We start from the raw sequence: 26,620 nt of genomic DNA on the forward strand, positions 1-26,620 counted from the left end.
CAGTTAACTAAGGGGTCAGTCTCCCCTCTGTCTATGTTTCTATAATAACTGCTTCAATTTCATTAACATTTATAACTTTATAGCTTATACCTTGTTCAGTAAATGTTGCTACTCCTCCTCCTGTTCCTTCAACTCTGTCCTTACAAATTATTTCATAACCCTGTATTTTAAAATCAAGATGTGATTTTAACCATGTCTCTTGTATACAAATTATATTTGGATTTCTCTAGTGACCTGATTATGATTTTAATCCTTTTCGTTCGACTTGTTGTCTGAGCTCAACAGTTAACCACCTCTGCCATAAATGTTACAAACTTGACGTTGCATTGATTGTTTCCTTTGTGGCTAGCCATACTGTCTGTTTTTTCATTTATATCTGAAGTTTCACTATTCTTCACTCTTTTAATGGCTTCAGCATATGTTATCCCCTCAGTTATCTTGATATTCTGTACCTTCACTGCTCTTTTCTTTACTTTAAAGCCCCCATATGCTGCACTACGTTCTTCCCCACAATTGCAACACTTCAATTTCACATTTTCTTCACACTCTCCATACTGGTGTTCTCCTCCACATTTGCCACATCTTTGTTTACTTTTGCATACAGCAGCCACATGCCCAAATCTTTGGCATTTATAGCACCTCAATGGAGGTGGATCATATTCCCTTACATTGTAGCTCATATATCCAACCATGACCCTTACTGGCAGTGCTTCTTCTTCAAACTGTATCATTACAGATAAACTGTCTCTTTTAAGTCCGTCCCTTGTGAATTGCAGCCTTAGCATTTGATACATTTCTTTTAATTTCTTCTTCAGTCACTTCTGTAGGAATACCATATACTACCCCTCTAACTGCTCTTCTTTCTTTCCAGCTTGAACATTTAACTGTGTATCATGTCAGTGATTTTATTTGCAATGCCTTTACTGTCTGTGCTTCATCTTTGCATATAACCATTATGCTTCTATCTTGCAATGTTTTGGCATACACAATGTCCCCTAGTTTGCTCTTTAATGCTTCACTTATCTTTAATGGGTTCCTTGATTCTGGTGATTCAAATGTAACGATGACCTTGTGTCCCTCATTTATTTTTATATCTTTCCTTATGCTTACCTCTTTATGACTATCTGAGTTTTGTTGATGTATTTTCTTCCTTTTTCTATTTACTAGACCATTTACTTTTACTTACTATTTACTTTTCCTATTTCATTCTACCTCTTTCTTCCATCCAATCAACTTCCTGCTCACTTCCTGATTCAACATCACTTCCTACCATCATCACTCCAGTCACAGTTCAGTGTTGCCCTTCCGCCTCCATGCATGAGAGCTGGCAACCAACTCTGATTAATCACCAGGGCTCCGCCCTAACGACTGCTTGATTGCCTGTGAGTGCGAAATCAACCTGTTCTGATTTATTAAGAGCATTTAAATAACACTGGCAGATGATTCAAAGTTAAGCTGTAAAGCATTTGAGCAGTGTGTTTTTTTTAAAAGTACTGTTGGGTTTTTGAAAGAAACCCTTGATTTCTGTCTAGTCTTGGATGATTACTCTTCATGGCTGTGAGAGAGATTTGTGTTTGGAAAGGGCTCATTTTAGCCCTTTTCCTCTTTGCTGTTGAAGGACAGAAAAAGACGTAAGTACCATGAGTTTTGAAGTGAACAGAAGGGGTCTAATGTCCATGCTGCTTTAGTCTTAAAGATGGCAAAATGACTCCAGTTTAGTTGCATGTTAATGTGCGTTAGTCAGTACTTTAGCCATCTAGTGCTCAAGTGATTAAATATAAATAAGATCCAACAGTTCAACTTTTCTTGTGCTCTTATTTTGACCATGGCAGCCCAGTGTTGCCAAACCTGTGGTATCCATGTGCATGTTTTTTTTTTTTCTGCATGCTTGTCCCATCCAGATAAGCAAACCCAACTACTTACAACTTCACCTGCCCACTCCAACCCACCCCCTGATGGAGAATCATTTTGGGCTAGTTTTGATCTGCAACCCTGTTAATCCAACATCTACATGTTCTGGCTTGATTCCTTTTTGGTCTCAACCTAAATTTTGTTTACACAGGTCATTCATGGTGACATTCCCTGCAGTGATTGAGTCTGGATCTGATGCCAAATTGTGTGCAACTCTTCTGAATCCACAAGAGCATCTCACCATGACGGTTTCTCTGCTTGATGGCAAAAATGGAATGACTGAACTTGTGAACGTGTGCTCTACGAAGCCATTTCACCGCTGCTTTGATTTCAAGGTCTGTTATTAGATGCATGTGGCGTTTTCATCTGGCTCGTTTGTTTACTGAATTTCTCTGCAGGCTCCTCGGGTTAATGGAGAATCCGTGCAGAATCTGAAGGTAGAAGTTCAAGGGAAGGTCTTTAGAGCGACCGAAGAGAGGAAAGTCATGTTTAAGTCTTACCTACCTTTGACCTTCATCCAAACAGACAAACCCATCTACAATCCAGGACAAACGGGTGAGCTGTGAACGAATCTTTGGATGAATCTTAAGCTGTGCACACACTTAGTGATTGTAAGGCCAATTATGAATGTAAATTGACGCTTATGAGTTATGACTGATCACACTCAAATGCTTCCATTCAGAGCCAGTAGTGTTCAGTCTGCGATTACATTCGGTGTTCAAATTCCATGTGCAAGTATGTAAATCTGCTTCAGTCACAGAAAACGATCGCTGTATGTTAAGCACACCCTGCGTTCCAATGTCCATTACAATTCATCCTAAATAGTATGTGAGTTTACATTAAGAGTGTCCCAAAGCATAGTATGTTGAAAAGAGTATGCCAAAAGTCCCCGGATGGTCTATTTCCGGTAGATTTTCGAAGTGTGGATCCGTGCACACTATAAAGGCTAAGATTACCCACAACCCACTGCACATTGGATGAGGATACAGTTCAGAACTACAAACACAAGTAAAAAATGTTAAACTACAAAACATGGTGGATGCGCGCGATCGATGCTGAGAGGTTTGAGTGACTAATAATCAGTTCAACCTGATAGAAAATACATTTAATGTTATCCGTGTTATTTTTTTCATCTGGAAATGCCAATGTGGACTTTTATAAAGATCTGAGTCGCCATTAACTTTTAAATGCATCATCATGCATTGAGGAGAGTTCTCCACATGAGAGACCCGCGACTGCATATCAACGTGCTGCATTTCTCTCCGTTACGGTAGGAAATTAACTAAATGCAATGTGGAGGATGTAAGATGATTGACGGGCCAGTTTACGGTGACTGGATGCGACAGAAAAGACTCGATTGTATGAGTAGGTGAATTGGGACACAGCAATGGTCTTAGAATGTTTTGGCTAGTCACTAAATGTGTGCCCAGAATTGGGTGTAGAAATTCAATTGCGCTATGAGTTATTGTTTTCAAGTGCATTATGCAACACGTATGTTGGTGTTTTCGCAGTGAATTTCAGAGTTGTCACCATGGATGTCAAATTTGTTCCTCTTGATCAGATGGTAAGGTCTAGCCATGAGCAAACCGTAAATTTTTATATTGCTACATCAATGTTTGTGCTCTTCAATTCTTTATTTCCCTTCTTTCAGTACAATCTGGTCGTGGTTGAGGTGAGTGTTCTGATGCAAGTGTTTTTAATGGAGCTTTTTGTACTTGATGTTTTTCTCTGAGCTGTTGTTTTTAATAGGACAATAATAATAACCGGATTGGTCAGTGGACCAATGTTTCCTCAACGGGGTGGATATTGCAGCTTTCGCACCTGTTGAACTCAGAGGCTCAGATAGGGATGTACACACTAAAGGCTTTTATTGGTGACCGAGAGATCTCCCAGGTTTTTGAGGTGAAAAAATATGGTAAGTTGATAACTGTGCAACAGTACAACATATCAGAGGTCTTAATCTGAAGGATTGTTTCTGGTTTAGTTTTACCCAAGTTTGACGTGACTGTGAACGCGTCAGAGACCTACAGTGTTGCAGATGTGGGACTAAAAGTTGAGGCTTGTGCCAAGTAAGTGAGGTTTTTATTTTCTTGTCTTGTATGTAGTCTATTCTTGATCTTGTGCTTTATCTCCCAGATACACATATGGCCAACCTGTACCTGGTCAAGCATTGGTGGAAGTGTGCCGTGATCCACTTCCATACGTTCCAGACGTGACCCGTCTGTGCCTGAGTAAAACCGCAAAGGTGTGTAACTCCTGCCTTACAGTGGAGGGTTTTTCTTCTGATTGTGCTTGGCTTAAACGTGACCCTGTTCTCCTACCAGATGAATGCCACTGGATGTGCCTCCTTTACCATCGAAACGTCAGTGTTTTTCAACACCAAATTTGAAAATGGTCTTCAAGATTTGTTTGTTGTGACTGTGAATGTCACTGAGGAGGGAACAGGTGAGCTATTGTCTAAACTGAACCAACAGTATGTGTATGGAGGATGTTGACTTGGTGCTTTTTTTTTTTCTCAGATGTAGTAATGTCAAAATCTGCAACCGTGTCCATTACATTTGAAGTCGGCAAGGTCACATTTGTGGACCTCCCTGATTATATTGAACCTGGGTCAAAGATTAATGGAAAGGCAAGTAAAATTGTATCCCTTGTCATAACCTTCTCATTGGTTCCGTTTCCTAACCGAGATCTTTCCTGACAGATAACAGTGTCTCGTTTCGATGGGACTCCATTTGTGAAAAAAGCTGTGTATCTCCTTAATGGTAATGACAACAAACCGCTGCTAAATCTGACCACAGACCAGAAAGGACTGGCCACATTCTCTCTCAACACTGCTAATCTTCCTAAAGCAGATCTGAATCTGGTGGTATGATTTGCTCATTTGTGAAATGTAGACTTCTTTCAGTCAGTCTTGCAAAAACCCATTGCATTCATTGCTTCCCAGGCTAGTGCTACTCCAGGGCTTGTTTATGGTTCCAAATCACCATACTTCACTACAGATACGAGGATTGTTCGGCTTCTCCAACCTGATTCTCCCAACAACCCATCACTTGGTGAACTGACTATAGTGACGCTTGAGCAGCCACTCAAATGTGGTGCTACCTTTCCAGTGACTGTGAAATATTCCTTTGTTGGGGAGTCTGGTGACTACAGTGCTGATGTTGTCTATATGGTGAGTGAACGTGTAGTTGGTGGGCTTTATTTTTTTGTTGTCCATCTTCAACTTTCCTCTTCTGTCAGGTCTTGTCCAGAGGCGTGATCGTCCTCCATGGATTTAAGACCGTCAAAGTGAAGGCTTCTAATAAAGTCACAAGTGGCTCAGTGTCGTTCCAGCTGTCTGTTGGTGTTGATATGGCTCCAGCAGTGCAGATTCTGGTCTACTGTGTTCTGCCCAGTGAGAATGTAGTTGTTGGTAGTGCATCTTTTGACACGGAAGCATGTTTCCAAAACAAGGTATGTACACTAGCTATTTTTGGCTTCAAGTGGGGAATGGTGACGTGTCCTACAGCATGTGTTGCTCCTTGTTCCAGGTGTCTCTGCAGTTCTCTCCAGCTACAGCTGTTCCTGCTGAGAGAAACGTTTTGACGGTCTCTGCTCAAGCAGGATCTCTCTGTGGCCTCAGCGCTGTAGATCAAAGTGTCTGGATATTGGAGCCTGGAAGACGTCTGAGTCCTAAAATGGTATCAATTTGCAGCTGATTTAAAGTCCCCCTGTAGTAACACAGTTGGGCTTTAAATCCTTTAAATCCCTTAAGGCCTCTTTGATCACCATTGACACGACTACTTTTTCCAGTGAAAAGTACTTAATCCTTTAAAATGGCTTGAATGTACACCTTTGCCTCATTTAATATACACTGATCTATGACTATACTAATTATCCCTGCTTCCACTCACTCACACAAGCTCAGACAAGATCCACTCAGTCAAGTTACTGAGGTAAACTCTGCACGATGCCATCAGTTTTTTACAATGTCCGATGCATAATGGTAATTTGATTAGCCTTTTGACTTGGCCATTTGATAATTGGATAATTTGATAATAGGGTAAACAATTGATACCCTTAGAAATGCTTCGAACAGCTCGGAACGTCGGTGGAGATGCATAGTTCATGACATTTGTAATATGCATCATACACCCGCCATATTGCTAAATCTACATGACTTTTCATATCAATGGGAAAAATATATCAGGATAACATTTAAGACCCCTTGGTTGCAAGGTAGTTTGAAACATTACTGAAACCTCAGTAATTTCAGACAGTCTAGTTTACTATTTTAAGGATGTTAAAACCCCAGATAGACATGAACAAGTTCCTTACCTTTTGACACAGGGGGTCTTTAAATTCTTACTGGACTTGACTGACCTTCAGGTTCAGCTTTAGAATGACGAATCCTGATTGATCGATTGGACACAATTTGTTGTGATTTATACTTCCCACTTGAACCTCCTAACTCTTCCATCCAGATAGTGGAATTCTTTTTACTTTTTCTATTATGTGATCCTTATTTTTATTTTTATTTTTTTTTTGTATTAGGTTCTTCATGTAAAGCACTTTGAATTACCATGGTGTACGAATTATGCCTTGTAGCAGCTCTAGTGTACTCTGTGACTAATATACCAACAACTAATGCGATGTAATGCATTTAGTTCAAGACTCCAGGAACCTGACATTATCTTATTTTTGTCCCTTTTCCCCCTGGTACCAGGTGTTTGACTTGCTCCCAGTGCGATCACTATCGGGTTACCCATACAGTGTTGAGGATGAGCAGGAGTGTACTTTTCGACCCCGTCGAGCTGCTCGTGCACATTCTGACTTCATTCTTCCTCCAAATCGTGGCCCTTTTGTTCCTACAAATAAAGCTTACACAACCTTCAAGGTACAAAGCCATTTATGACCATGTAGTCACTGAGGAATATGCAGTCACTGACTTGAACTTGGGCTTGTTTTGATTGTTACCATGACAGAGCCTGGGAATGAAGGTCGCAACAAATCTCGCTGTACGAGCCCCTCCGTGCTGGTGGCATCGGCCCGGCTTACCAATGGGTTGGTTTATGAAGTTTCATTGAGTAAAATGTATTTCCTTTTGACCTGTCCTTGAGTTATGGGCTGTATTCCAATTTCTTTGCATCTATTAGCATAAGATTAACACCACACAATTTGTATATAGTGCATGCAGAAAGTAAGAACTTGTATTTCAGTCAACTAACTGTAGTTCTTTTAGCCTTTGAAGAGCTTGAAGCCCCTGACATGATGGCTGCTGCTCCTGCTCCTCCAGAAGCCAGAAGTGGAGACATGCGCTCTGTTAAAGTAACTGTCAGATCTTACTTTCCAGAAACCTGGATCTGGCAGCTTGTTCAAGTGGGGTTAGTGAAGAATCTGTTGCATCTGGTTTAGTTCTTCTGTTCCCCTTATTTCTCTCTCCTGTACTTTAGAGCTACTGGATCCACACAAGTTCCCTTCACGGTTCCTGACACGATCACCACATGGGAGACAGAGGCGTTCTGTCTGTCCTCTAAAGGTCTCGGTCTGGCTCCTCCTGCTCAGCTGACGGTCTTCCAGCCCTTCTTCCTAGAGCTCTCCCTGCCATACTCCATTATCCGTGGGGAGACTTTTGAGCTGAAGGCCACGGTCTTCAGTTACCTGTCATCATGCATCATGGTCAGTCATGGTCAATTTTTTTTATTTTTTTTAAACCCTTAAATGCATACCTCGGGTCTTTTGTGACCCGGGACATCATTCACTACCCTCCTCGTTCATTTTTTAAAGTTAGACAACCTTCTTGGTATTCCTCAATTCATTATAAAGAATATAACAAGAGAAAAATCGTAAAATCATAAAAGAGTGCCTATTTTTGTATTCACTTTTTTTGTAAAAATTGTATAGGGTCGCAAATGACCCGAGGCGTGTATGAGTGTACATATATTTTTCTGCACAACAATATTTGAATCTTAGATGACGGAATAAGTGCAACTCACCTTTATTCCACAAGGTGGCAATGTCTGATACACAATGCTGAAGTGACGACTCATTCAGACAGAAAACGAAATAATAACATGAAATGGCTTGGTGATTTACTGCAGAGTAAGTACTGAACGCCATGAAATAGGACTGTAACTGTTACTGGATGAATCTGGTGAAGCTGTTAGTGATAGAAATATTGACTTTGAAGATGTTGAAAATGAAATAGTTTTGAGAATACGTTTGAGATCGCGAATGGGCTTGTATTCGTGACCTGAAACACAAAACTAGCCTATTTGCTGGATGTACTGGGAAATGAGCTCTGACAAGGACAGTGGTGATGGCATAAAACATCTGCTCAGAATGAGCCCTTTCAAGCTCCAAAAGGTAACAAAATATGCTTTGATATTAGAGTAACAATTCCAGAATTGAACTCTAATATCAGAGGAGTTTTATATTATCACGACAGGTAGCGATCCTTCCATGTTAGATATAGTTCCGGGTCGATAAAGACCGGAATATGTAAGACTGATTGGCGAAACAGTTGTGCATTTAAGGGTTAATTAGGGGTGCAACTTAGCCTGACTTCGTCATACTCGTATTCTAGGCAGAATATGAGTCTGATACTGCTCCACTGCACTTGAATTATGGGGCATGTCTTAACCGAACCAGTAAAAAAAAACTCTGCACTCAATTGGATAGACCTACAACAAATCAGAGCAACGCAGTAAGTGACTCATGTTGAACTTGTACTTAAACCTTTGCCGAATGTGTTTGCAAGGTCCTTGCAACGGGATCTTTCCCATCGACAAATGCCTTGATTGCGGTTCTTTGTTCGTCTTTTAAAATTAATGCGCTGTCGATTTCTTATTACAGATGTGATAGCGGAATCTAAACCTCTTACTTCTCCAGCTGCAGTCATCGTTGGTGAAAACCAATTCAACCCAAGCACTCTTTGATGACGTGGGTGGTTACGTAACCGCAGATAGCCTGTCCATCATTGATTAAAGCCCGCCGCGGCAATTTGATTGGCTCTGCCTTCTGGGAGCCGAGCATATTTACTCCACAATGGATCGAGTCCAGACCGAACTTCCCGTCCAAAAAATGTTGTGGGTGTGGTTCGGGCCTGCACCCAGGCTAGGTGCAACTATGAATTTTAGCCAATACCAAAATCCTGGCCTTCTAATCATCCCCATTTACTGATTGGCTTCATCACGGTCTCCACCAATAAGCTGTGTGGTGGGTGAACGGGGGCAATATGGCCGTCGTTGCATCCCACTGGATGTTGCACATTGGTTAAGGAGATTTTTTTTCCCCTGTCCATATGTAATGCACTTTGTTACGTTTCTATAGCGCTTTTCTGGGTACTCAAATTGTTAAACTATAATGCTATGCATCCGACCGTCCCAATCATGGCTTTTAGTGAGATGCTGTTTGGGTATGAGTGCTGAAGAGCTGAATGAGTACCAGGAATCTGAAGCTCTTTTCTAGTGGCTTTTACTCTGACTATTAATCTCATGACAAGTTTAATGTCACGTTTGTAATATAAATAGCCAATCACTACAAAATGATGCAAGTGTATAAGCAAATTCGACTGTTCTGGATGCACTCCCCACAAAGACCCGCTAAAACGCATTGGCAAGTCAGTTTTAGTACAATAGTGTTCTATGCATCACTGTCCCAATCATGGTTATTACTACGCACTAAACTATTACATCTTGGAATAGCACAACACTGAATGAACAAGTGAACTTGATTGTGCTAGTCATGATGACGTACCTCTGTGGGTTTCTATCGGATCAATAACAAATCTATTTTCCATTTATTAGCACTGTGCATCCCTACTTAATGGCTCTGTATAGAGAAGGTAATGGGTCTTTTGCTCCATGTACTGTTTCATTGGCAGGTTAAAGTAACTCCAGCTTCATCCACGGCCTTCACTCTCGGAGCATCTAAGGGGCCATATTCATCTTGTCTCTGTGCTAATGGGAGAAAGACCTTTAAATGGATTCTCACAGCTTCTGTCCTTGGTCAGTTTTGGACTGTCTCTAGTTTTAAAGTGCAAGTGTCACGTCTTGGTTGCTAACTGTCCATCACTGCAGGACCTGTCAATGTGACAGTCAATGCTTCAGCTGAACCGTCCCGTACTCGATGTGGAACTGAGACTGTGACTGTGCCAAAAAGGGGACGTGTTGATGTAGTCACTCGAAGTCTACTTGTCCTGGTGAGTGTTAACCAGCCACCTTGAGTTTGATCATGGAGATCATGCGGTTACTGATGTGGTGTTACTGCTTTCTTTTAGGCTGAAGGAGTTGAGAGGACAAGTGCCCAGAGTTGGTTATTGTGCCCAAAGGGTTTGTTTGCAATCAATGTTTCTCAAACACTTTCTTCTTGTACAGCCAAACATTAGCCTAATGCTCAATGCTAATCTGTTCTATTTGGCTGGCAGGAAATGTTCTTTCTGAAGATGTGACTCTGACGTTTCCAACAAATGTGGTTCAGGGATCAGCCAGATGCTCAGTTTCAGTCCTTGGTAAAGCATTTTCACGGAGAATACTGTTACGTTTTCCAGAATAACTTGTTTCTGATGTGGGTTTTATGCTTGACCTCTTATAGGGGACATAATGGGTCGTGCACTGAAGAATCTGGATAAGTTACTACAGATGCCGTATGGCTGTGGAGAACAGAATATGATTGTTCTTGCTCCCAATATTTACATCTTGCTGTACCTGGAAGTCACTGGTCAACTCACCACAGCCATCCGAGAGACCGCCATTGGCTACCTTCGAAGCGGTATGGATGACCAAATCCTCTTTATATAAATAAATAAAATAAAAAATAAATAAAGACTAAATTCCAAGGTAGTTTAGTCCTGGGGCCCATTTCATAAACCGAGTATACCAAATAAAATAGGCTGATTTCAGTAAATCTGATTGTCAGTTGATTTGGTTCAAAATGATCAAACAAACTGATAAGCCTAGCTTATTTGGCAAACTTGTGTTATGAAACGGGCCCCTGCTCTTGCCTCATACAATCCCTTCCTGACCAATTTACATGTAGCTTTTGACCTGAACAGGATACCAAAGACAATTGAACTACAGGCACAACGATGGCTCATTCAGCACATTTGGTTATGATGAATCGAATACATGGTAAGTTTGACAGTTTTTCTCATGTAATCTGTCATGACACCAGCAGTTTGTAATTGTCAGTTTGTCAACTCCATGGCCAGGTTGACTGCCTTTGTCGTGAGGACTTTTGGTCTAGCCAGGCAATTTATCTTCATTGATCCACAAGTCCTGCAGAGTGCAAAGGATTGGTTGATCAGCAAGCAGGGTTCAGATGGTTGTTTCATTCAGCAGGGAACTCTGCACCACTATGACATGAAGGTGCATTACTTGTCTTAAATGCCCTATAACCAATTGGCTTGGTGCGGAGTTCCTGTAAATCAATTTTGTGTGGGTTGGTTTTTTTTTTTTTTTTTTAGGGTGGCGTTGGGGACAGTGTGACCATGACCGCCTACGTTGTTGTATCACTGCTTGAACTAGGCATCCCTGTCACGGTAAGGGCATCTCTAGTTGATGTATGAGCAGCTTGTGGATAACCTTCCTGTTCAGGCTGTCATAATCTCCTTTTTTTTTTTTTTTTTTTTTTTTTTTTTAGGATCCTGTCATCACCAATGCTCTGTCATGCTTGAGGCCTGTCGTTGGTAACCTGGGAAATACTTACGCCACTGCTCTGTTGGCCTACTCCTTTAGTCTTGCTGGAGAGGCCAGCACTCGATCACAGCTTCTAAATGCCTTGAACAACAATGCCATTTCTGAAGGTGAAATTTCACTTGCCTCCTGATGTTGCTTCATCAGGTTTTGTCATCAACTTGCTCTCCTCTGTCTTGCCTTTTAGGCACTAAGCTCCATTGGTCTCAGACTTCATCTGGTGATACTCTGGCGGTGGAGATCAGCTCTTATGTGCTTTTAGCGGTTCTCACTGAACAGCCTCTCTCAACAGCAACTCTTGGCTATGCTAACCGCATTGTCAACTGGCTCGTGATCCAGCAGAATCCCTACGGAGGCTTCTCCTCCACCCAGGTACCTCCAATGGCCAAACATGAGGTCAATCATTTATGAGTGGAGTTTTTGATCTGGTGCTTGTTTTTAGGACACTGTGGTGGCTCTTCATGCCCTGTCTGTGTATGCTGCTAAAGTGTTCAGCTTGGACGGCTCCAGCACTGTTACTGTACAGTCCTCTGTGGCAGGAGGAGAGTCTTATAGCTTCACCGTGAATCGGGACAACAGGCTGCTGTTTCAGGAGATGCTGCTGAAGAACGTTCCTGGCAAATATAGTGTTAAAGTGTCAGGATCTTCCTGTGTGTCTGTGCAGGTCTGTATCTTCATCCCCCTCAATTTCTGTGTTCGGGCTGATTACAGAGCTCTGAGCCCTCTCCCCGGATTGCACGCCAAATGTTTACCAATTTACCTGACTTGTAAGTGAACTCGTGAATTATCATTTGCTCTGAACTACTGTAGGTTGCATGTTTCTACAACATCCCAACACCCGTTAAAGTCCCCAAAACGCTGAGTGTCGAAGCAAAGGTGAAGGCAGACTGCCAACCACTGGGAGTCAATCTCATTTTGAGCTTCACTGTGATGTAAGAATAGTTTTGGCTTTGTCCTGAAACCAGCTCCTGTTTGACTCCTACAAAAGGAACAGGAGCAAGAACAGCTTGACTAAACCCCTTTATTCCTTTTATCACCCTCATTCAGGTACAATGGTGCAAAAGCAAGCACTAACATGGTTATTGTAGACATTAAGCTCCTGTCTGGCTTTACGGCAGATACGTCACTGGTTCGTATGTTGAAGCCAATCAGACTTTCTGAATCTTAAAGCATCTTGGGATGTAACTTATGTAAACGATGGTCTTTTTTCCCCTCAGCTGGGGTCTTCACCCCAAACATTTGCCCCACTAGTGGAGCGGGTTGATGCTGGAGATGATGGTGTTCTAGTGTATCTGAAAGAGGTGAGACTGTATATTGGGGTATTCAGGAGCTGCCATCTTGAGTGCTGTCTATGTACTAATCTTTTCCATCTCTTAGGTTCCCAAAGGCGTCCCCATGACTTACTCTTTGACGCTGAATCAGGTTCTTGCAGTGAATGATCTCAAGCCAGCGGTCATCAAGGTTTATGACTACTATCAGACAAGTATGCTTGTGCCTTTTAATAAGGTTTTGCTCTTGCTAAGTTCACTGAATATGATCCAGCACATTTCCTGTCCCTCTTTTAGGTGATGCATTTGAGACAACCTACATCTTCTCCTGTCCAATATGCCTGCATTGAATAAAATCCATTTTATAAGTCTTTGTTTTTTTGTTTTTTCAATTGCAAAGTTCTCCAGTTCTAATGACCTGAAGGCACTCAAGCAAGACTTAAAGGGTTTCACTTAGGCAGTGGCTGCCTTTAACTGGTTGAGCTTTCACTTATTGACGTTAAACCCAAATTAACTAAATACTCCTGCAGCTGTAGTGGATTTCTCAAAGGTGCTTTTTCAAACATTTTGCAGAGTAATGGCCTAATCTGTGTAAATAAGGTTATAATTCATAGTTTGGATGGAAAATGGGTTGAAACTAGGATGCACTTTGCAGGTGACATTCACTCAAATTTACAAAGCTTACTTGGTTATAGACCAATATCTAAATATAGCTAATTTAGCAATACCAAACCAAGAGGAAATGTACAAATACTGGATTGTTTAGTGTGGTCACTCAATGAGAAATTAAGTATGAGAAGGTAAATTGAACAGTGTAGATAACTGCATCTTCTAAAATGACGACAGCCTAAAGCTACTGCTGTTCATTTAAGAATAGTCACCTGCTTTTTGGTAACTTTAAGGATTAAGTTATTCAAGCATCAGATGGCTGTTAATGCAGTGATGGGGGCATTACATTTCTAAAATACTCCAACCAATAGGCTTGGTGTTAGACCATTGTTCTAAATCAGTGTTGTAGTGGAGTTGATGTGACTAACTGCCTACATTGTTGAACTGCTAGCTGTCCCCATCAGACATTCAAGTCTGTGACAAGCACAAACTTTTTTTTTTATTGGTGTAATAATGAAGCGGTCCTACATCTCAGTTTTGTGCTTGGAAAACTGCTACATGCCAAAATGTATAGGCCTGAATGCGTGTTTGCAGTCAGTGGGATATTTCCACCAGTCTCTCTGCGAGCACGACGGTTACTGTACGAACTTTAGTGCTACTGATGTCCTCGTCATCCTCAAACAGCGAGACACTGACTGACGGTGCGTTGGCACGAAGTGAACGGGGATGAGCGAGCTTTTTCAGTTCACACACGTGTCCTTTGCAGAAGTTTCTCGTCAAAAAACCTGATGCACATAAATTCTCCTTCCCCTTCATATCGTCACAATTTAAAATGTACGCTTAACTTTTGCAGTTTAAACTTTGCATCTCACATACTGTATTTCAATGGGGCATCTTGCTTTTTTTTTTAATTAACCAAACTTTAACAACATATAGGCAGATACCTCCAGTGCAGTTGATGATGCTATGAAGTGAAACGCTAAAGGGAGTGAGGATATCGTTTCACTTATTTATCAAGGACAATGCACAGAAAAACATTAATCCCAAGTAGAGAGAAGATGCTCTGTACCAGATTTAGCTATTAGCTAATTTCCATCTGTAGTCCTTGGGTAGGTCACTAGATGAACAATTTCTCTAAAAAAAAAAAAATATATATATATATATATATATATATATAGCATACACAAATTTCATAAAAACAATACCCTCCAGAATTAGCACTTCAAAGTTACATTAAATTCATCAGTAAGACCTCCCACTAAAAATACACAATTTCAATTCAACAATAACACTAGCCACTAAGATAGAGTTAACAATATAATCTGTGTCCAGCTCTTATTTGATAAATGATAATATTGACATCAATGTTAATGTTGACATGTCTGTTTGCTCAATAGCCATTGTTTTAACCAATATGAAAAAGTATGAAAAACTTCAAATTTTATATTTTACCTGCCATCCTGAAGGGATGGAGCTAAGACGTGAGAAAGGAAGTGAGGAAAGGAAAAGAGCATGCACAAATAAGAACTGAGAAGCATTTAGGAAAACAGCACGGTAGGCAATATGCATTTAAGTATATAAATACAGGAGGACGACTTTAGTCATTTGTATTTACCACAATTCCTGCTACCAGCTGGTGGCGCTATGACCAACTAAATTTTGTTGAGTAGATGACTTCAGGTAGGGCACTTATCAAATGTGAAGTTTTAGGCAGATTGGACATTGTATGATTGAGTTACAACAACTTCCTGTTTCGTGATGATAATAGCATGCTTTAGCATTCAGATAAGTGTTGCTAGCATAATTTAGAATGTTTGTAACATGTTTAGCACTGTATAATTTAGTATGTTGCATCACAGTATTAAAGGATTAGTCCACTTTTAAATAAACTTTTCCTGATAATTTACTCACCCCCATGTCATCCAAGATGTCCGTGTCTTTCTTTCTTCAGTCGAAAAGAAATTTTAACCATAAATGCGCATCTTGAACTAGTTCTCTTCTTCTTCTCTATTAGAATTCTGGCAGTGTAGAAAAAAAATATATTTTTGTCATAATTTCTTAATTTAACTGTTATATATTTAATTAAACTGATTCACTTTTATTAAGGGTTCATGTTTTGCATTCATCTTACAATGATTCAGGAAGTGCCAGCAACGCTGCAGGAGGGAAACGCTAGTTAGCATGGTATAACTGGGGGAGGAGAACTTGCTCAATCTTCTGATAGACTTTTATGAACTTAAACATGTTTATACCTTGCAAATAACATTGGAAGGTCAACTTAAAAGCACACATTATCCCATTATTCATTTTATATCAATTTAAAATAGGTGTAGGCTATTGGTGTTTGTGGCAGTTCTCAACACTATTCAAGCTAGTTAACACAGCTTTATGTGGAAATTACTATTGTACAAAACCATAAAAAAATAGAGTATGTGTTTTAACACTAGAAGTCCCAGAGAGCAGCCATTTGGCTTTTCTACCTATAAAACCCGCAGGACAGCCGAATGGCTGGAAGGCTTTAGGCTAATATCCTTAATCAGCTGTGAACAGTTGCTTTTGTTATGTAAACAATGTGGGGCCATGCTGAGCCACTTCAAGGAAACTTGTGTTTCACTTTGCCATCTTAGGGAGAAATCAACACACATGTTTTTTTTCCCTTTGTTGCTGAGATCTATTGATAAAAATAGTACAAAATAAAATAAAGAAACCAACCATTTGTACACATATTTACAAATAATATTAAAAAGTGAGTGAGTACATTCCAACAATCACTCACAATCCTGGCACTGCCTGGCAATATATTATAAATACATTTTGTATATATTCATTATACAGCTATGGAAAAATTAAGAGATCACTCCAAGTTCAGAAATCAATGTTAAGTGGTCTCTTAATTTTTTCCATAGCTGTATATTAATCTTATATTTGAAATACATCATAAGTCCATTTTTAAAAGTGTTTGAAAGATGGGTTCAAGTGTACTACAAGTGGTAACTAAATACATTTTTCTATACAGAGATAGTATGTTAAAAGCACATTTTAGTTCAAATTCATGGTGTCTCAAAATAGCACAATTAAGTACACTTAGATGTTCTTAAGATTATCTTAAGAAGTACTAAAGAAGAACTTTTAGCATATTAAGTACAAAATAAGTGCACGGAAATAGAGCACTGTACATTATGGAAGTGTAAAAGTGTACTAAAATAAAGTGTATTTTACTGCACTTTTTTTTCACCTGGGTTGACACTCCAACACTTTCCGTTTGCATTAAGATTATTTTTATTACCACACTGGCAGATATTGATCATTTTACTTAAGTAAAATGCACTTAATTTAGATCCCCCCCAGGAAACAAGACTAAATATCATATATAATTTTCTCATATAGAAAATCCATCTTGATTTAAGATTTTTTTTTTTAAATTTACTTGAAATCGGAAATCGGAAAAAATCGGAAAAAAATACTTAGTATGAAAAGCATTTTTGCAGTGTGAATGAGTGAGTTAACTTTTTAAACATCACTTGCACTCCCTCATTTCAGGGTTAACATGCTCAGAGTTTTCACTTAACCTCCTTTCTGAAACCGGCCCATGGTCAATCAAGTTCTCTGCTTTTAGCAGGTCTCCCTCCCCCACACATACAAACAAGCCACCAGCAACCATTCACACACACACCCCCAACCCCCCTGCAGATTGCTCAGGTAATGACCATATTTACACATGAATTGATGCTAATGATAGCCAAAAGACTAGCCAGTTAGCATCCACTTGGCTAAAGGAGGGTTACAAATCTCTGGGACTTCTAGTGTTAAAGGGATCACGACATGAGAAATAAGATCTATAAGGTCTAAGAGTTCTTTTGTATCAGTGTACATACTGTAAGTTCCATAACTTTAAACATCCTTGTCATATAATCAAGCTGATTTAAATAATCAAGCTGTAAAAAAAGATTTGTTTGGATCTTAATGTACAAAGATAGTGACATTAAAAGACCAAACTTGGTTTGTACAGAATTTAATCTTTTATTATCACTTAGGCTACAAAAAGGAATGTTAAACATATTTATAATAACTGGTTTCTAAGGGAGGAAAACGCATTGCGATCATATTCATGTTTACTGGGTTTTGTCTGTTAATATCTTCAATTAGTACATTAAGCCATGTTAAGCGTTTTTCATGGTAAATGTTTTAGAATGTCCCACATCATCACAATGCTGTCCCCGTCCACTGGGCTTCAGTCAATGTAGTTTCTACATGTGTTTACACTGTTTTTATATTTATAATTATAGTTTATTATCATTTATTTCAGAAACCATGGAAATGAGAAGCATTTACGATCTCCTCCTTGCCCCATGGGAAACTGGTAGTATGTCTCTTGATGTAATCGTAAACTCAATCGTAGCCATAAAATGCAAACAAAATTGTTGGCACTCTTGATAAATATCAAGGGTGTTTCTCTGCTCTCTCCACGTCAGTTGTTTAACCCACTGGAGTGGCGGGGAGGTCTGGGCCAGCCTGCTGGCATTGCAGAGACCCGGAGCATTTTGTGGACAGGTGCCCTGTTATGGAGGTGGGGACAATAGTCCGGGTCCCAGATGTCCCACAGGCTGCCCCCGGTCAAGCACCTATCAGGCATTGGTGGATTCAGGATGTAACCAAACCTCGATCCATCAAAGTCTGATACAATCCGGGACATTGGATATAAGCTGCTTGGTTAAGGTGCGGTATGTGCATGGGGATGTGGTGGAATATCCTATCGTGCCAGTCATTATCCAATTTCGGGGCCAAAAGCATAATGTTGAGGTGGCAGTTAATCCGCACCTCCGGCATCCGTTAATTTTGGGAACAAATTGGCCGCCGTTTACAAAATTATTGGGGTTTTTATGTACGGATGCCTCTTGGGGGAAAAATGCACCAGAAGGGTGCCCCTCCCATTAATGCAGGTCCCCTTCGAGAGAATTGGTATAGACCTCATCGGCCATTGGAGCGCTCAGCGAGAGGACATCGTTTTGCATTAGTCATTGTGGATTACGCAACACAATATCCCGAAGCAGTGGCACTCTGCAACATTTCCGCTAAGAGTGTTGCTGACGCACTGTTTTCTTTAATCTCCCCGGTGGGAATTCCTAAGGAAATCATCACTGATCAGGGCACGGCGTTTATGTCAAGGACGTTACGCAAACTTTACGAGTTATTGGGCATTAAATCGATTCGTACCAGCGTCTTTCCACCAAAAACAGACGGGCTGGTCGAACGTTTTAATCGCACGCTCAAATTTCAAAATTTCAAATTTTGATTCATAAATTGTGATAAATGGTTGGAACCTCTGTTGTTTGCTGTGCAAGAGGTCCCACGAGCCTCCACGGGGCTTTCCCCCTTCGAGTTACTCTATGGTCGTCAGCCCAGGGGGGTGTTAGACGTCCTAAGAGAAACTTGGGAGGAGGGACCTTCTCAATCTAAAAATGAAATTCAGTATATGCTGGACCTGAGAACAAAACTCCACACTTTGGGGCGGCTCTCTATGGAGAATTTGTTACAGGCCCAGGACAGACAGAGCCGGTTGTATAGTAGGGGGACCAATTTGCATAAATTTTCACTGGGAGATAAAGTGCTTGTACTCCCAACGTCAAGTTCAAAATTACTTAAAGTGGCAAGGACCGTTTGACGTCACACGGCAAGTTGGGGACCTCGATTATGAGGTAATACAGTCCAATAGGAGGGGAGCACGTCAAATTTATCACCTCAATCTCCTGAAAAAAAGGAATGAGGCAGAGGCAGTGATGCTGGCGACGGAGATTAGCGGAGAGGATGATCTCGGGCCAGAGGCGAATATAAAAAAACAAAAACTCGCTCTGGCCCCAGGGGGAGATCATCTCTCGCCCTCCCAGCTCATTGTTTTAACTACATTACAGGCAGAGTTTGCTGACATATTTTCTCCCCTACCGGGCCGTACAAACCTCATTCAGCACCATATCGAGACAGAGTCAGGCGTGGTGATTCGCAGCTGGCCGTATCGCTTACCTGTACACAAGAAAAAAGTAGTTCAGAATGAATTAACTGTAAAGTAACTGGGTGAGCCCAATAGTTTTGGTTCCTAAAACGGACGGCTCAGTGTGATTCTGTGTGGATTATCGCAAGGTGAATGCTGTGTCGAAGTTTGACACATATCCAACACCAAGGGTTGATGAATTGCTTGACCGGCTTGGTACGGCTCGTTTTTCTCGACATTGGACTTAACCAAGGGTTATTGGCAGATCCCCTTGTCTCCATTATCCAAAGAGAAAACAGCTTTCACAATGCCATTCGGATTACACCAATTTGTTACACTTCTGTTCGGTCTGCAGGCTGGTCTGCAGCAGGAGAGAGAGTCAGGAGACGCACGGCGAGTGAGTGGGTTATGTGCGAATAATGAACACCTGTCTCTTGTTTCAGTAATTGGCGTGGAGAGAGTATAAAACGCCAGGAGAAGCAGGAGCGAGGGAGAGACAGACGGACTATATACGTACATACACATACAAATTATATATTAAAAAAAGAATATATTCTCCTGAAATTTCCTTTATCTATTATATATTTTATTATAATTCTTCTCAGTTTTCTATTGCCTTGTTCTAATGTCATATTACTTGCCCCTTCTGTTTGTATCTTTGTTTCCAGCATTTGTCTCTCTTTACTATATGCTCTACACTGTAATAAAATATGCTCCACTGTTTCAGTTTCACCACAAAATCTACAAAACCCAGAAAGGTGTTTCCTGATTTTATGCAAGTTTCCATTTAAAGATGAATGTCCTTATCTGAACCGTGTTATTATAACTTCTTCTCTTCTTTTAAAGTCACTTCCAGTCTCATTAATTTGTAATCCTACTTTCTTTTGGATATTATATAGATGTCTACCGGTCTTCTCCATATCCCATTTTTGTTGCCAAGATTTAATAACAGCTTGCTTTATAATTATCTTGCTTCTGCTTTACTGATTTTTACATCAATTTCTACATTATTTTTATTTAACGATCTTTTAGCATGTTTATCTGCCATTTCGTTTCCATCTATTCCAACATGCTGCATTATTTCTATTATAATATCTTGCCGGCAATTTGATTGACCTGATTTAATACTTTTTAAAGCCGCCAAAGAATCTGAGCATACCACTGCTTTCTTAATTTGAGTCTCTTCCAACCATTGTAAAGCTATAACAATAGCAATCAATTCTGTAGTAAAAACAGATAAGTAGTCTGGTGTTCTTTTGGTAATAATTATTTCTTGTTGTGCTATAGCTATGGCTATTCCTGTCTTATTGGATTCTGGATCTTTTGAACCGTCTGTATAAATCTGTACATTATCATAGTACATCCGTTCAATTCAATGATTTACTTTTTTTATTATACCACTATGGGATTTTTCCACTTTTAGTAAATAAAGATCTATTTCAGGCATTTTAAATAACGACGGAGGGAGTACAGCTATAGGCACTGTATAACTGTATTTCCTATGTACTAAAAATTTTTGTGCTATTTCTTCTGCTATCCACCCAATGCTTTTTATTTTTGTTCTCTCAAGCTCCCAACAATCTTCAAATATTGCCTTAGTTGGATGCTTACTGTTGTGGCCTTTTAAAGATACTAAATCCATTTTTTTTTATTCCATTTATTTATATATAAACCACTAAAGAATTTACAAGCCACTTTATACAGAGATCTATAGGAATCTAGTGGTTACAACATGGCATTGCATAAGTTTTTCTTTTTTTACTCTCACCAAATGGCACTAACTTTTTTATATTTACTAATATAAATTGTATAAATATTGCATAGTATCATAAAATACCCTCAAAATTGTATATAATAATCAAAAAATATATATTACTTTGGTGTTCCTGAGGAAAAAAAAAGATACTTTCCAAGGCTTCGGTCACTTTTGACCATAAAGAAGGCAAGTGTGACACCTAAACAAAGAGGGCCAGAGGGCTAGATATATGTTTCTGAGAAAACTATGGCTCGCCCCCCATTCACTACCCGCTAAACATCTCATAACATTCAGTGCTTTTTTACATTTAGTCAATAACTTTTCTACATGTATATTAAAGTTCAGTTTCTCATCTAACCAAACACCAAGAAACCTTACTACTGATACCTGCTCCAACTGTTTTCCATTAAGAGACAACTTAATTTGAGCATTTTTCTTCTTTGTAAAACATATTACCTGTGTTTTCTCTACTGATATTCGAAAGCCCCACTTCTGCGCCCACTCTTCAACTTTATTTATTGCTTGCTGAACTTTCTTAACTGTGTATGTTATATTTCTACCCTTCTCCAAAGTGCACCATCGTCTGCATATATTGACCTCCCCATCCCTTTTTCTACCTCATTAAATATATCATTGATCATTATATTGAATAGAAGGGGGCTACATACACTCCCTTGAGGGGTTCCATTTTCAACTGTATAAACCCTAGAGTATGATGTTCCCACTCTAACCTGAATTGTCCTGTCAAATAAAAAGTCTAATACCCAGTTGTACATTCTTCCTAAAATACCCATATTTTTCATTTTTATTAGTAGTCCTTCTTTCCACAGCATATCATATCATATGCTTTTTCTACATCTATAAAAACTCCTATAACAGCCTCTTTATTTGTCTGAGCTTTTCTCATCTCTGATTCTAAACACAGTATTGAGTCTATTGTTGTTCTCTTTACTCTCAATCTCATACATAAGTCTATTTACAATCAGTCTTTCCATTATCTTACACATGTTTGAAGTCAGTGCTATTCCCAGATAGCAACTTTGTGTCGGCCCAAATCTGGCCCACATCTGGCACATGCGGGATGATGATCTGGCCCACATGTGGCAGGAATGATGGCACTTGGGCGGACCGCTCCTGTTTGCCAGATCTGGACCACAAGCAGGCCACAAAAATGCCAAATGTCAGCCAAGAGCAAAGAACTGGACCTTATCTGATCCACAAAATATTTATATATTATTTATAGAGTCATTTCAGCATTAACAATCCTGTTATCAAGCAGAATCACTGAAGGAAAGAGGGAAACAGAAAAAAAGAGATGAGCAGAAACACAAGAACTACAACAGCCACAGCCTTAGAGGAAATCAACTGAAGATAAAAGACATTAAATCTCTGAAGATCTGATTAAACAACTCCACAAACAGCATTACCAGCTTCACTTATTACTAACCAGACTGACTTTATTTCTGTCACACGTCTACAGAAGATCTTACTGAGAATTAACAGAAGTTTAACTCTCATGTTTGTTTCATTTCAGGTTACCATGATGGTGATTGATGTTTCCATTAGTTGGCCTCTTAACTTTTAACATATATATTTGTTTTCTCTGGCTGCTGTGGTAGTGTGTCTGTCAAACACGTTAGCAGTAGCAAAGAAAACTGAAGTATGATCATGTGATCATTATTAACTCTTGATGATTTTGTAATCATCATGAAATAGCCTGCTTCACTTAAGTCATAATAATTGAATATAAATGTTACTGCAAAAAGAGATTCAGATATATTGCAGAAATCAGTTGAAAGATGAAAATAAATAGAAACACAAGAAGGAAAACTACATTGACAAACACAGATATCAGTAATCAGCATATGTGTCTCAACGATGGTGACAATAAACAAAACATTTCAGATCAGATCAGCTGCATAATGCTCTGATGCATTCTGGGAGTTTTGTACTATAGTACCCAGCATGCATTGCGGCTACACGATGCTTTTGATTGTCACCATAGTTGAGATTCATGTGCTGATTCTTGATGTCTTAGTGTGTCATCTCAAAGTGCCTTTTTAAAAAAATAATAAAAATATAAATTTCTGCAATACAGTTCAAGCTCATGCTACAGAAACAGTGTTTATAATGTTAGTGTCTTAATAACGCAAAACCGTTTTTTTTTTTTCATCTAAATAACATCATTGGTCATTTAGGGCATTTCACAATGATAGTAAAATCATCAACAGCTAATACCTGATTTCATTTCAATTTCTGTTGCTGCAGCTGCTAATGCGTTTGACATAAACACTGCCACAGAAGAGACAGTTATATATGTATAAAGTTAAGAGGCCAACTAATGGAAACATCAATCACCATCATGGTAACCTGAAATGAAACAAACATGAGAGTTAAACTTCTGTTAATTCTCAGTAAGAGCTTCTGTAGACGTGTGACAGAAATAAAGTCAGTCAGGTTAGTAATAAGTGAAGCTGGTAATGCTGTTTGTGGAGTTGTTGAATCAGATCTTCAGAGATTTCATGTCTTTTATCTTCAGTTGATTTCCTCTAAGGCTGTGACTGAAGTCAGTTGTAGTTCTTGTGTTTCTCCTCATCTCTTTTTTTCTGTTTCCCTCTTTCCTTCAGTGATTCTGCTTGAAAACAGAATTGTTAATGCTGAGATGACTCTATAAATAATATATAAGATTTTGTGGATCAGATAAAGTCCAGTTCTTTGCTCTTGGCTGACATTTGGCATTTTTGTGGCCTGCTTGTGGCCCAGATCTGGCAAACAGGAGCGGTCCGCCCAAGTGCCATCATTCCTGCCACATGTGGGCCAGATCATCATCCCGCATGTGCCAGATGTGGGCCGGATCTGGGCCGATACAGTGTTGCTATCTGGGTCTAACACAAATAAAAATAACACATGCACATTCATCTTCCCCCTTGCTGCAATTTTTTAAAATGTTATGTATTTAGCCATATGTATCTTTGACAATTCATAATCATTCATAATTATTTTGAGCAATAGGATTATATAAAATATATAATTATAAAATTAAATTAATAATTAATATTAAATTAAATTATATAAGTGGCCTATATAAAATTACAAAATAAACATTCATCAATTACTTTTTTACTTAAGTACATTAAAAATCAAGTACTTTTGTACTTTCACTCAAGTTAAATTGAAAAGGAGTACTAAATACTTTCACTTGAGTAATATTTTCAGAAGTGGGGCTTTCGAATATCAGTAGAGAAAACACAGGTAATATGTTTTACAAAGAAGAAAAATGCTCAAATTAAGTTGTCTCTTTATGGAAAACAGTTGGAGCAGGTATCAGTAGTAAGGTTTCTTGGTGTTTGGTTAGATGAGAAACTGAACTTTAATATACATGTAGAAAAGTTATTGACTAAATGTAAAAAAGCACTGAATGTTATGAGATGTTTAGCGGGTAGTGAATGGGGGGCGAGCCGTAGTTTTCTCAGAAACGTATATCTAGCCCTCTGTGTAATGATGGGTCGGAAGACAGAGGATCCATTTGCAGTTTTATTAAGAGCGTTAGTATCAGACAGGAGTGAAGCAATACCGTAGTCGGGGACAGGCAAGGGTCGTGGCTGGCAGCAAACAGGCATAAACAGTGTTTTGCGGCGTGTATTTTGATCTTAACACCTTTTAACCTTATTATTTATTATTCTCAGGTTAGGTAAAGTAAGTCGACTCTGGCCTAAATTATAAGCATTTTAAATTACTTACAATTTGGTCAGAAGACTCCTCTGTGGTACGTTCTTGTTCAAAGTCTTAAAACACTATAAATCAAGCTAAGGTAGGCAGCTTTTGTAATCAATTAAATTTCTTTTAATTGGTTACTTTTCTTTTATAATAAACAAAAATGTAAAGGCAAATAAAACTTCATCATTAAAGTATAAAATACAGTAATCACTCTTGAGTCAAAGGTGTAGTCAGCTCTAGGCTTCCCATCTTCAGCTTGGGGTTTCTTGTCCTCAGCTCTGGGCTTCTTGGCGTCGGGGTTACTGACGTATCAGTATCCGAAGAGGCAATCAACTCGTCAGTCTTTTATACTTGTGTTGCTTATTGCAGACGTTTGGTTATCTTCTTGAGTGACGTACGTTGTAACTTTCCCAAAGTTTCCAGACACTTCTCAAGGCCTCGCAGGTGCAAGCTGTCTGGCTTTTGTGTCCTTGAACTCCAGTAAACTCAGCCAAGATGGCTGATGTCCTTATAAGGTTCTAGGAGTAGAACCACAGTTCTCTGTGTCCTTGAGCACACACACATAGAACCACACACACTTCTGTGTGCTAGCAGTCCAGTTCTGCCCCTCCTTCTCATGGACAGGCACACACATATCTAACAATAACTGTACATCTCTGGCCATACAGTATAATGCATTTCTTAGAAACAAACACATATAAATAACAATAATATTGTAAGCAATGCCTAATATTTAATATATTGGCCGAATGTGTAGCAACAGACATCCAAAACCTTAACAAGGAGGCAGGGTAATTGCATTTTCTTGATATAACACAACACCCCCTTCATGCAATTATCCTGACTCATTATTCAACATCATTATTCAAGCATAGTTGTGGCACACAAACGTTGTTCACTTTAAATTTTAACAGTAACATGTACATTTGTTCTCAATTCTTAAACATATTGGTTAGTAACACATTCAGGTAACATTCCACCCAGTTTTCTGGTTCCCATAATTTTAATAATCAATTATATTTCTGTACAGAATCATTTAATTGCAAAACTTTGTGCTCTGCTTGATTTTCAAGTATAAGCCAAATTTGGATCTTACAAAGAATCCATTAGTTACTTCAAGCACCCTTCAGGTCCTCCCAAAGGAAGGTGCGGCTCCTCCCCTGGCTTAAACAGTTTGCAGAAGCCAAAGGGGATCTGAGCTTCCAGGCCATGTACCCTGGAAACTTGGGCCGACTGCATTCCCTCAGATCTTTTGGGCACAAAATTAGTATATGGGGTGTTTCTTGCTCCATTTACAAATTAAAAAAAACAAAAACATTTTAACCAATTCAAACAGTGCACAAGGTTCCTTATCCATCAGTTTGTAAATATCTAATTGCCAAACTCTGGGTGAAATATTTTCAAGCAATTCATTTCATTCAACATTGTTGCACTTCTTGTTGCATTTACATATAATACATAGTAAATATTTACATTACAACTAATACATTACAAAAATGGTTTCTCTAGTTCATACATTATTCATTCAGTACATTCATTATTTTCAAAACTATCCAGTAATTAATCCTTTGTATCAACAGTAGTCTTTCTGATATTTTTCTGAATTATGTTCAAACATAAATTATACATTCTATATCAATAAATCAGTTTGTTCCAATAATGTTCCCATTGTCAATTTTGTAAACAAAATGTGTCATTT

General features: G+C 39.2%; 1 protein-coding gene across 2 annotated transcripts; it reads left to right on the top strand.

The window, feature by feature from the left end:
* The first annotated feature begins 1,507 nt into the window (after positions 1-1,507).
* On the top strand, positions 1,508-13,221 carry LOC137017126 (alpha-2-macroglobulin-like). 2 transcript variants are annotated; one of them, XM_067381086.1, is made up of 34 exons: positions 1,508-1,631; positions 2,063-2,246; positions 2,310-2,466; positions 3,423-3,475; positions 3,563-3,583; positions 3,661-3,826; positions 3,896-3,980; positions 4,048-4,156; positions 4,236-4,356; positions 4,431-4,540; positions 4,613-4,777; positions 4,856-5,083; positions 5,152-5,364; positions 5,442-5,591; positions 6,617-6,787; positions 6,876-6,954; positions 7,133-7,274; positions 7,344-7,569; positions 9,776-9,899; positions 9,972-10,093; positions 10,172-10,223; positions 10,319-10,402; positions 10,486-10,662; positions 10,946-11,021; positions 11,102-11,258; positions 11,357-11,431; positions 11,533-11,695; positions 11,773-11,957; positions 12,028-12,249; positions 12,396-12,517; positions 12,633-12,714; positions 12,803-12,886; positions 12,963-13,068; positions 13,151-13,221. In XM_067381086.1, the coding sequence occupies exons 1-34, from the start codon at positions 1,552-1,554 to the stop codon at positions 13,201-13,203; spliced, it is 4,344 nt and encodes a 1,447-aa protein (XP_067237187.1). In that variant the 5' UTR covers positions 1,508-1,551; the 3' UTR covers positions 13,204-13,221. The 2 variants fall into 2 exon arrangements, with proteins under 2 accessions (XP_067237187.1, XP_067237186.1); XM_067381085.1 differs by lacking the exons at positions 1,508-1,631; positions 2,063-2,246 and having other exon boundaries at positions 2,361-2,466.
* The last annotated feature ends 13,399 nt before the right edge of the window (positions 13,222-26,620 follow it).

This window comes from Chanodichthys erythropterus, chromosome 3 (genome assembly GCF_024489055.1).
Source record: "Chanodichthys erythropterus isolate Z2021 chromosome 3, ASM2448905v1, whole genome shotgun sequence".
NCBI classification, from domain to species: domain Eukaryota; kingdom Metazoa; phylum Chordata; class Actinopteri; order Cypriniformes; family Xenocyprididae; genus Chanodichthys; species Chanodichthys erythropterus.